Source organism: Protopterus annectens, chromosome 5.part0 (genome assembly GCF_019279795.1).
Source record: "Protopterus annectens isolate FY-2018-M chromosome 5.part0, PAN1.0, whole genome shotgun sequence".
NCBI classification, from domain to species: domain Eukaryota; kingdom Metazoa; phylum Chordata; order Ceratodontiformes; family Protopteridae; genus Protopterus; species Protopterus annectens.
Window position 1 is genome coordinate 1,779,835,136 of NC_056735.1, and position 12,487 is coordinate 1,779,847,622.

Consider the following 12,487-nt stretch of genomic DNA (forward strand, 5'->3'; position numbering starts at 1 on the left):
ATTCGCCGGTTCCACAGACTTCGGGGCCGAGCGTCGAACGTTTATCTTTCACTGAGCCCCAGGTCTTGGAAGCGGTGTCGGAGCTACCGCCACCTTCCATTATTCGGTCGGTGCCATCTTCAGCCCCTTCGACCCGATCTTCCAGACCGTTATCCGATACAGATGTGGATCGTGTCGTGCAGAAACTTATGGAGAATACGGCCCTTTCCAAGTTGATTGCAGTTTCCTCCCAATTGGTGTCGAAACTAGAAGGCCTCCCTTTATCTCCAACAGGTCCTCCTTCGAGACCCATCCAGTCTTCGGAGCCGGGAGAGGATGAGCCGATGATAGTGGAGCCCTCGGTGCCGAAACCGTCCATTGCACGATCGACACCATTGACTTAAACTCCTTCGGAACCTGTAGGTGAGTCGCGGAGTCGACGATCTCTCCTCGGTTCCGGGACCGAGAGTCGTACCGACCTTTCGGTGCCGACTCTCCCTCTCGGGGCCTCGGCGCAGATTGGCTCGGCTCCGTCCTCGGGGTCGAGGCCCACGGGCCCCGTGTCTGGGATCCTTCCATGTTCTTCGGAACCGGAGGAGTCCTCGGCCCGGGGTTCAGGGGTTTTTGACCTTATGAGGAAGGTTTTGTCTACACAGACAACCACTTCATCGGAGGCGTCTTCTCCCTCCCCTAAGGGGACGCTCTCTGTTTCTGCCCCCACGACCCATCCAAAGCGTGAGCACCATTGCCTCAGCCACCCCCAGAGGGTGCCCCTGTTCCTCGGAGGCCTCACCGGAAGCCCCCTCCAATGAGGTTCCGAGGAAAAGACTGTGCAAGAGGAGGCACTTGGATTCCCCGCAGGAATCTCTAACATCTGACACTGACTTGGATGAGGCAGAGGGGTCCTCAAAATCCCCCTCTGAGGATGTCTCATTTGCGGACATCTTGGAGATCTTAAAACAGAGGGGTGATTGGCAGTCCCTAGCCCCCACTGAGGACGAGTCGGTGTTGCTGAAGGCTTTTGGTGCTCAACCTTCTACCTCCTAGGTTACTCTGCCCTTCGATGAATTAATGGATTTAATTGCTCGAAGGGAGTGGGAGACACCGGACACAGTGGAACCGGTCCCTCGAAAACCAAGCAAGTTTATCACTGCTCCCCAGGACAAGGCTTATCTCACCAAGGGAGTCCCGGTCGACGCTATGGGGGTGGCTGCAGCCACTAAAAAGGAGATGTCTGAGTCTTCCTCTTCTGTTCATCCTCCTAATAAGGATTCTAGGACTATGGACAGATATGGGAAGCGCGTTTTTAGTTCAGCGACTTTTTCCATGCGTTCGCTAAACTATTTGACACATTTTACACGTCTGTAGAGGGATCTCATCAAGGAGCTGGGAGATACCCTCCAGGGTAACACAGATGCTGCTGTTTCAGATAAGGTAACAACACAGCTTAACACCCTTACCTCCATAGTGAACTCATCCATGAGGCTCATCTCGTATGCGGCTGAAGGATCGAGTAGAGCTGCAGCTTCAGCGATTGCTCTACGAAGAGAATCCTGGATGCGGCTGTGCTCATTTGCGGAAGCCTTCAAGTCTTCCTTCGCCAATGCCCCCTTTGATGGTGCCACTCTTTTTGGGCCCAAAGTGAAAGAGAAACTAACTCGGTGTGAGCAAGAAGGAAAGACTCTGTCTGCTGTCGGAGTCCGTTTTTCCACTCCAACTAGACCGTACCCCAAAGGGCAATGAGGTGGAAAAATGTGGTTCCGTAAAACTCAGGGATCTTTCCAGGCCACACAGAGTGACCCCCCCCCCAGAGGCGGGGGGGGCAGAAATGGAAGACGTCGCCCCGGCGGCAGAGGGGGTCCGCAGAACCAAGGCGACAGGGATTCTATCCCTGGCAAGCCTTTCCAGCACTCCTGAACGGGGGCCCGACTGTCCTGCTCTGGAGGCAGTCGGGGGTCGCTTGGCTTTATACCCACAGTCCTGGCTAACTCTCACCTCGGACTCTTGGGTAAAAAGCATTGTAACCAGAGGATACAAAATCCCCTTCATGTCAACTCCACCCCAACAAAGAAGGTTTCCAGATGTGCCACCCCATATGTGAGGCCCAGCAGCAATAGAAATTTCAAAGCTGCTCGAAAAAAGAGTCATTCAGCCAGTCCCGGCGGACCAAAAAGGATCCAGAACTTACTCAAGGTTCTTTTTAGTTCCAAAAAAGACAGGGGACTGGAGACCGATTTTGGATCTCAGCAATCTCAATACCTTCGTGAAGAAGGAAAAGTTCCGGATGGTCACGCTTCAATTGATCCTTCCATTTTTACAGAAGGACGACTGGATGTGCTCGATAGAGCTCAAGGACGCGTACTACCACATCAAGATGGCCAGACCATCCAGAGATCACCTGCGCTTCCGGCTGGGAGCCAGTCACTTTCAATTTCGAGCCCTGCCCTTTGGGCTCACCTCAGCCCCCAGGGTATTCACCAAATGCATGGCAGTGGTAGCGTCTCACTTGAGACGTCTAGGATTCCGGGTGTTTCCCTATCTGGACGACTGGCTCCTCACCGCCACCACCGAGCGTCGCCTCATACAAGCCAGAGACTACACAGTCAACCTTTGTTCCCACCTAGGGATTTCCACAAACTTCGAAAAATCTGCCTTACTGCCCTCACAGCATATTTCGTTCATCGGAGCAGACCTAGATACACATTTAACACTGGTAAAGCTCCCTCCAATAAGGGCTTCATCCCTCAAGGAACAGGTTCTTCTTCTACTGCGAAGCACGAAAGCCCCAGCCAAACTAGTCTTGAAGGTATTGGGACTCATGGCAGCGTCCCTGATTGCAGTCCCTATGGGGAGATTGCACATGAGGCTCCTCCAATGGCTGCTGTTCACGCAGTGGTCGTTCCAGCAGTTACCCGTAGTGCACGAGATTCTGATAACAGATTCTTGCAAACGAGACCTCTCATGGTGGGTGTACAGTCAAGATCTCACTATGGGTCGTCCATTTGTTCTACCCAATCCGACGGCCACGATAACCACGGATGCTTCTCTGATAGGGTGGGGGGGACTATTTCAGGGAAGAACAGTCCAAGGGGAATGGTCCAACATGGAGTACAACCTGCACATAAATGTTCTGGAAATGAGGGCGGTGTTCCTGGCGTTGCAACACTTTCAAACCCTCCTACCTCTAGGAACAGTAGCAGTTCAGACAGACAGCATGTCTGTAGTCTGGTACATAAACAAACAGGGGGGAACCAGATCTTACCCATTATGCAGAGAGGCCATGAGAATTTGGCAATGGGCAGAGTCCACGGGTCGCTTTCTGATAGCAACGCACATCCCAGGGTCATCCAACGTCATTGCGGACAGGTTGAGCAGAGCCATCCTGTTACCTCACGAGTGGTCCCTCAAGCTACAGGTGGCGGAAAGAATTTTCCGCAGATGGGGCCAGCCTTGCTGCGATCTATTTGCCTCCCCGATGAATACCAAATGCAGAAGCTATTTTGCCCTTCTACCCCCTCCGGGGGATGCCCCCAGGGACGCACTGATATACGATTGGCCCCCGGGTCTCCTATATGCATTTCCACCTACCTCCTTGATTCCCAAATTTCTTCAGAAAGCCAGGAACCTGGAAAGGACAATTATACTCATAGCCCCATTTTGGCCTCGACAGATATGGTTCCCCTTTCTTCGAGCCCATCAAACAGAGGAACCGTGGATCCTGGACCCAGTACCAGATCTACTGACCCATTCGTCGGGAGTTCCTCACCCGTCTCTTCTATCCCTCAAACTAGCAGCTTGGCTGCTCCACTTCCCTGCCTAGCCAGGTCTGATCTACTTTCTCCGGCAGTTCAACGCATTCTGGTTGCCTCTCATAAGGCTTCCACTACAAAACTCTACAGGAGTAAATGGAAACGCTTTGTATACTGGGCATCTAGCCAACACTTGGACCCCCTGGTAGCTCCTTTACATAAAGTTTTAGAATTTCTATCCATCCTTTTTCACAAAGGAGCCTCTACTTCCACACTAAGAGTACAGTTGGCGGCCATATCCAACTACCATGTTGGTGAGGACGGTTCTCCTATTATGTCCCATAGGCTTTGTAAGGCTTTTATGAAAGGATCCTTCCATATTCGACCGCCCGTCGGAGACCCTTTATTCCCATGGAATTTAAATTTGTTATTGTCGCAACTAATGTTGCCACCCTTTGAACCAGCCTCTTCTCGCCTCCTGAAGTTTTTGTCGTGGAAGACACTTTTTCTTGTAGCTGTTACTTCAGCTCGAAGAGTTTCAGAGCTGCAAGCACTATCAGTCAAACCACCTTACTTAATTTTCCACCCAGATAGAGTCTCCTTGCAAACAAATCTGTCTTTCCTTCCTAAGGTATGTTCTGTCACAAATATTAATCAGTCCATAGAACTCCCTACCTTTTTCAAAAACCATACCAGCAAGTTGGAATATATGCTGCACAAGTTAGATGTCCACAGACAACTAAGATTTTATTTGGACAGGACTAAAGATTACAGGAAAACAGATCAGCTTTTTGTCGCGTTTGCAGACAATAAAAAGGGCATGGCAGTTACAAAACGTACACTTTCTAAATGGCTTACTGATTGTATAGCCTTTGTATATTCTAAGTCGAATCAGGCCTTGCCCACCAAACCTAAGGGCCATTCTACCAGATCCGTTTCCACTTCCTTGGCTCATGCAGCTCGTCTGCCTTTGGACACGATTTGTGCAACAGCCACGTGGTCTAAACCACATACTTTCATCGCTCATTATAGGGTTGACAAAGCCTCCAAAGACAGGACATCTTTTGGTTCCACTGTGCTTAGGAACGTTCTTCCATGAGTCACTCGGGGTGACGGAGCTAGGGACGCTACCCGTGTGTAAGAACAAATGGCAAGATTGAACACTCTCACATAAAGAAGTTATGTTCTTACCATAACGTTCCATGTGGAGTGTTAATCTCGCCTTTGTTCTTACATTCCCTCCCTTCCCTCCCTCACGTGTTTGGAAGAACGAGTAGGACTAGAGTCTGGTCCACATGCCTTAACCCCTTCCGGGTATATTGTTTCTTACCTCATGGGGTATATTTCGCTACCCTTTAGTTAATTTGTCAGTGTGATAGTGTCTCTGATTTTTGTGGCTGTGTGTAGCCTTAGCACCTGAGGTTTATGGTTGGTCTGGTTTGCTTGCAAACTAGATCTGAGTAATGGCAGGGAGGATTGTGGGATATAGCCTGGTCTCGAGCTTCTCTAAGATGCAGAGCTTTGCTATGCGGCCGACTTGGAGCCGAGGATCGGCTCCGAACCCGTGTGTAAGAACAAAGGTGAGATGAACACTCCACATGGAACGTTGTGGTAAGAACATAACTTCTTTTTCTATATAAAGATTCCCACACAGGTTATTAGTTTAGCTTAAGTAAGTTATGATATGTAACTCGTAGTTTATCATTTTCTCCAAAAGTAAGTAGACGTTTGCTCAGCTCCTTTAATATTTATCTTGAGAATCCATGGCTTAAGGACTTTGCAAAACCAGCAATGAACTCAGTTGTTGATACTTCATATGTCCCTCTTCCAGCCACCAAGAAATAGAAAATTAGAGTGAAATGGTTTCAGCTCCATCCTGTCTTCCCTAGCCTTCAAAAGATGGCTCCACTTTGACCATATCAGAATCCCAAGACCATCTGACTCCTCCTGTCCCCTCTAATGCTGATCCTCAGGATGCTGCTAAGGATCAGGAGTCTAGAACATCCTCAAGGGCCTGGTTTATGCCTACCACAAAGAGACAGCTTCACTGATAATCTCAGAAAGGCTAAGTGGTATCATCAAGTGCTTGTCAGGTAAGCAGTACATGGCATCAGCAATGAAATCCATATATCTGAGTCAGTTCGTATTTTCTCTGTAGATACTCATGAAAAGAAGAGTCAGAAAACTGAACATGTCTCTCCTACTACATCCCTTCTTCTAAAGAGTCTAGGAAATAATGGTTTTCCTTTTCTAAAGGTCTTTTTAAGGCCTTTCATTCAATACAGTGTCTTCCCATTCAAAAAAGGAGAACTCTCCTTCTACTTCAGGTAGTGAATCTCATTCTGATATAGAAGACATTGGGATAGATTATGCTTCTCAAGTGTCCACCCCTGACACCCTTTAGGCAGAATCTGCAGAAAGTAGTTCTTTGATTCTCCAGCAGAATTTTTTTTCTGATACCATAGACAGGATGAAAGACCTCTTCCAAAGAGAAGAAAAAGAGATATGTGATACACAAAGATAATTATGACTTTTATAAGTAGAATCCCCAAAGCTTTTGGCTATCCTTCCCATTGCTGTAGCACTAAAGGATGTCCTTAATGCTGAATGTACTTCTCTTTATAGTCAGCACCTAAAAGGTTAGGCAGACTTTACAAGATACCTCAGTTCTGCAAGTTCCTTTTCTATAACCCCGTGGCTGACCCCATCTGCTTTTTCCTTGGCCAAAGGCTCTAGCTGTAAACACTTTAGTTCTACTAATTCAGTACCCTCAGATGAGGATGCCAGGGCTGTTGATGGGTACAAAAAGAAACTATATACATTTTCCACCCTAGCATTTAGGACAGTTAATTGTCAGGCACAGATGGTAAATATTTTCTGGCAACTTTTTTCCAAAATGAATAAGACATTTACTGATTTACCCACTTTTAACATCAAATCCTCATTACTCATCATGAGTTCTTCTGTAAAACAGGTCACAAAGCACTATTTGAAATGCTGTTATGATGCTGTAGGTGCAGTGACAAGAGCTGTGGCAGTTATAGTCAGAAAGGCATGGCTAAGATCCTAGAATCTCCCAGAGGATAGCAAGTCACAAATTCTTAATGCTCCCAGAGATAAGGAAGTATTATTCAGTCCCTCATCAGCTTTATGAGAGGGGAAACTGATCCAAGTTATTTTTTTTCAATCTCCTTTTTAATAATATAACAACAATACCTTTCCAGTACTGAGCCATTTTCTACACAAACATTTAAACAATCCCAACAAAAAATCAGGGAAACAGGAATTAAAGAAATAATGGCACGGCAAATCAAAGAAAAAAGGTGGGACAGCTCAGGGTCAATCAAAATAAAAAAATGACTTTTTATGCCGTCTTCTGTCCTTCTTCCCTCACATCTCCAGCCTGGCCCCAATCTAATTCTTTCTAAAACTTTCTTATAAAGGTCCCAAAATTCAAAATGTACATCCTGCAGTCTTGTTTTCCTCTGATTCCTCCTCTAAGTTTCTTCTAACCCTAGCTCTAAAAGTTGCCTGTCTTCATATCGTCATATTGCCATTCATAGGATCATAGCAGGTTACTAGGCTATTGGCCCTGAGGCTCTTATAAGCCTAGCCAAGAGTTTAGCCCATGTTTAGACAAATCAGCACCCAGAGCCCTTGTCCAGCAGGGACTCAGGTGGAATCCCAGGGGTGTATTTTCTGTTTCCCATCCAGTTATCCAGGTTGTGCTAAAAAAGAGATAATGAGGTACTCTGCTTGATGTGGAGGGGAAGTCTATTCCACAGATGAGGTGCCTCTGGGACACATATCTGTCCTCCCACCAAGTCCTATTGATATCACAGACCAGGCTGAGGACGCACCTACATGTTGCTCGAGTAGAGCTTGACTTGCGGATATGCAGTAGTCTCATAAAGGCGGGGTCTGAGATTGCTTTGTATGCCAGACAAAGGTGACCTCTGAGGAGTCTGTATGAAACTGAGTAGAGAGACAGGGCTTTTAGTTGTCTGTGTAGGGTAGGTGTTTGAGGCCCTGGATTTTCCTGGTGAGGAACCTCTGTGGTCTTTCCAGCTACTACATGTGCTTTGCAAGGTACATGCCAAAGGGGGCGTTGTACTCAATAATCGGCCTTATAAGGGAAGAATGCAGAGATTTTATGACCCCTTTGTCCCTGGATAAGATACCCTTACTTGTGAGGTGGGCCATGTAGGAAACTTTTCATACAATGGAAGCAACATGGTGGTCAAAAGTCAGGTTGTTATCAACCTGGCTGCCCAAATCCCTCACTACTGATTCTGTACTTAGGGCATTGTTATTAATGTGATACTATGTCAGGACATCACTCTTCCCAAAGGGGATTATGATGCATTTTTTGGCATTCAGCTTGAGGCCATGTTTCTAGCACCAGTCATTTGTTTGGGTAAGACCCTCTTGGAGGACATCCACATCACTTGTGGAATTGATGACTGCACCCAGCTTGCAGTCATCTGCAAACTTGGTCAGCCATAGCCCACTAGTTTTGGCCTGCACCTCAGAGAAGTATATCCCGAATAACAGAGGCCCAAGACCGATCCCTGGGGTATGCTGCTCATTACGAGTCTACTGCTTGAGGTGACTTCCCCTATTTTGATTAGGTGGATTCTATCAGTGAACCAGTTTGCTATCTGTCTGGTAATATATGGATTGATGCCTAGTTGAGAGAGTTTATCTACTGTGCCCAAGTGGGGAATAGTGTCGAAGGCTTTGGCCAGGTCAAGGTAGGCGATGTGTACCATCTTCCCCTCTTCCTTGGCTTTGTTGACTGTCTCAAAGAAGCCAACCAGATTTAACACACATGACCTCCCCTTGACGAAGCCAAACTGTGTGTGGTCGCGTGTTTGAGGTTGCCAATGTCCCTGTTAATGTGGTCCACGATAATCCTTTCCGTGTTCTTGCAGATCAGGCTAGTTAGGCTGATGGATCTATAATTTCCTGGAATGGTGGATGCTCCACCTCTGTGTAAAGGGATGACTGTGGCTGTCCTCCACTCAGCTAGGACAAAGCCACTACTCCGGCTTTGGTTGGATAGGGTGCCTAATGGTGCTGTAAGTTCATGCCTGAATTCATGCAAGATGCAGCCTGGGATGTTATTGGGTCCTTTGGAGGCTGTATTTTTTGCCTTTGAGGGTGCAGTGATGACCTGTTCCCTAGAGATAAGGGGTGGGTGGCAGGTACTGGGTGATGGTACTGAGGATGATTTTGTCCTAATCCGGTAATCCTGATTCCATTGATCTATATAAATGCTCGTATAGTACTTCTGTGTAGATTTGGACATTGGTGCCAGTTCCTACACTGGAGGAGGGGGCTGTAAAGCTGTTTATACCATCCCTCAGGAGGTTGTAATCAGCTTTGGAGAAGTTTTTTTGTTTGACCCTAGCTGGGGGGGGGGGGGGTCAGGGGAGATGGTGACTTCAAAAGTGACCACTTTATGGTCGGATATTACCAGGGAGGATGATACCCTAGGGGTGCTGCAGTGGTTACTCATGTTGACTAATACCAAGTCCAAGATATTATCACCTCTTGTAGAGGTATTGACTAGCTATTCCAAGGCATTTACATTGATAAAATCGAGGAATCTCTGGGCATTTGTGTTCTGGCATGAGTATTTTTTTCCAATCTATGGTCGGGTAATTAAAGTCACCCAGGATCAGGGTAAAGGGTTGAATCTTGATAGATTTGAAAAGGTCCAGATAGGTGGAGAGGGCATCTTGAGTCAAATTTGGGAGCCTGTAGCTAGCTATAATTTGAATAGGGGCCTTGTGAATGGTTACCTGCACCTGGAGTGTCTCCTGTGTGTCATACTGTTTGACCAGCCTGGAGGTGTGTGTGTCTTTAATATATATTGAAACTCCACCTCCTTTGACTTTGCTGCCCACATTTTGGGGTCTGAATGTATGACAGGATGAGTAACCAGGTAAGGCTGGGGTGCTCTCCACAGCTTTGAACCAGGTTGAACCAGGTTTCTATGACTGCACAAATGTCAACATCTTCCAGGGTTAAGAATGCTTGCAATGAGTGCAGTTTCATGTTTAAACTCCTAGCATTTAGCAGCATGACCTTTCATTTGCATTTTGTTGAGATTTTTATGTTGATAGTATCAACCTCATGACTTTCCTAAAAAAGGTACTATAAGGAGGCAAGGGCCTTTGCCAGAAGCCTAAAGCCCAAGTGAGACAGATGCAGGCCATCTCTAACAAAGCATCGTGGTCTGTCAGTCATATCTTCCCAGGCTGTCAGGCACTGGATCCCCCTGGAATGATACCAGAAACTAAGCCAATTGTTAAAGTCAATAATTTTCTGTTTGTAGTGAGGCATCATTCTGGGTGACAGTAGAATGCTGCTTAAGGCTAGGGGCATACCTTCCTGGGACACATATTCAGTGAGCTCAATCATGTCTCTCTTCATATAGTCCAGGGAAGTACATTTCAAGTCGTTCATGCCAACATGGACTATGACAGAGTCATAAAAGTACCTGTTGTTGAGAGACTTGAGTATGTGTGTGATATGGCAGATTCTGGTACCTGACAAACAACTAACCGTGACTTTCTCCTTATCCAGCCTGGTGAGAGGCACATGTGTGTGTCTCACAATGGAGTCTCCTATGGCTAATATGTTGGGTTTATGGTTAGGCTTTAGTGGTTGCTTGATACTGGTGTGTGGACTTATGCATGGTATGTGGTGTGGAGGGTTGTGGAGTTCTCATGTGTTTTTGCCTCCTTTCTTTGGATTTGTTTTTGTTGAGAACCGCCGCATATGTGTGTGTGTTGTGTAGTTGTGGGTGGTGTTTGATGCAGTGTCAGTATTCATAGGAAATTACAAGTAATCTCCGTGGTATCCCCGAAATCTCAAAACAACTCACTAAAGTGTAGTGGGACTAAAAACAAAACAGTGTAAGAAACTTCTCTGTGTGGAAGATTTTCAGTCCATATATTTCTAGTTAATCACTGTATATTAATCAGATCAGACAATAGTAGCAGAAGTAGCGAACGTAAACTCATCAAGTCAAAAAGTAATAATAGAAAATATATAATTCTACAGCATTACTAAGTATTCGAAAGTAATCCAAGCAAGGCAGGCAGTCTGTTTCCAGTCGAAAATCCTTTATTAAGTACACAGACCTATAATGGGTTCCAGGATGTTTTTTAACATCTGACTTTCATAGCCTCTCACTAGAAAATCATTCTCTAAGTTGTTCAGGTTTCTCAAAAATGGTTCCATCTCTGTGGTAATTTGAGCTAATCTATAGCCTTGGGATTTCACTACATTATACTTGGTTTTTGTAGGATGTAGACTTTTACTGTGGAGTAATAAGTTAACACTTGTTGGTTTTCTGAATAGATCAGTGGTGATTCTGTTATTGTTGGTGTCCTTGGAAATATGCATATCTAAGAAAGTGGTTGAAATACAGCTATGGGGCATAGGCTCCTTCCTATTCATAGGAAATTCAGACATTCTTTTAAAGTTTTCTGTTTCTGGTTCACGCTTTCATTTTTCTTCTTTACCCTTTGTCTGTCAGCAACCCCAAAGGTATTCGCAGTGTCTAGCATCAATGATTGCCTTTTGCAAACTGGAAGGCATTTGCATTCTTTCCCTACTAGGACAAATGCCTTCTTTTTGCAGACTCCAATCAAAATTGTCAATAATCTCTCCTCTTTAACAGGAATCTATTTCAAAACCTGGGTTCTCCCATTCCTCTTTATCTCAGGTGAAACAGTTTCTGAAAGGGGTACTACACATTCGTACACCTAGAAAATAGGTGGATTCTCCTTGAGATCTTAACTTTGCCTTAGAAAAACTTACTGTTTTATTTTTTGAATCAGCTCATCAAGCTGGCTTAAAGTTCTTAACATGGAAAACAGTTTTTCTTACTGCTCTGACTTCTGACAGAAGGGTAGCTGAGTTGCAAGCTCTAATGGTGACACAACCTTATCTTACTTTTCATAAGGACAAAGTAACCTTAAAATTCATTTTAAAACAATCTATTCGGCTCCCTTTGTTCTTTCCTGAACCACAGAATAAGAGAAAGAGAGAACAAATACTACTCATACACGATGAGAGGTAAAAGAACTGAACTTATGGTAATGCTTGCACAGTGCTCACCCTTTAAAGCTTATTGCTTTTGTTCATGTCTGCTGAAAGTTTTACTGAAATCAAACATTCAAGAAAATGATTATTTTGTTATTGAAGGATTCCCCTTGTATGGCTACATCTAACTATGTGAACATACATGTACACAGGTGTGCTATAAGCATTCATCAGGAACATTAGTCTTATAGTCATAAAGCAACTTTTTACCTCTGTTTTGTGGCCATATAATCTTTTCAAAAATGTCAGTTGATCAGACCTTGAATCTGTTCTGCACTGTAGACAAAATAGTTCGCTGAGAATATAGCTTAAAACTAAGAACTGTTGTATTTAATTTTTTTAAATGAATTCTGAGCCAGTACAAAAGCAAAAAAACAACAAAAAAGCTGTTTTTACTTGAGTTTATTTCATGTTTTTGCAGGTGCTGAAGCCATTCTGAACTCATTTTCATCGAAATATTTTCAGGGTGCGCTGCGCAGTGGCTCACCTTTCAAATATGGTGAAGGGAATGAAATGATCTCCCCTTCTGAACTGGCTGTTCTAGACTGTTTAGTACAAGGTGGGACTGTGCTTAGCCTCAAGGTAATAAGTTTCATGCTTATAAACTGATGTCTGTTGCACTGTGCCAAGGGCTTGTA

The 12,487-nt window shown here is 45.2% G+C and overlaps 1 protein-coding gene across 2 annotated transcripts in view; it reads left to right on the plus strand.

Annotated features, from left to right (window-relative positions):
- LRRC63 (leucine rich repeat containing 63) overlaps positions 1–12,487 on the plus strand; it is a 739,268-nt gene that overhangs the window by 299,680 nt on the left and 427,101 nt on the right. For both annotated transcript variants that reach the window (XM_044071581.1, XM_044071580.1), the window contains exon 5: positions 12,271–12,431. In XM_044071581.1, coding sequence (XP_043927516.1) covers positions 12,271–12,431 — 161 coding nt within the window. The remainder of the gene's footprint in view (positions 1–12,270; positions 12,432–12,487) is intronic.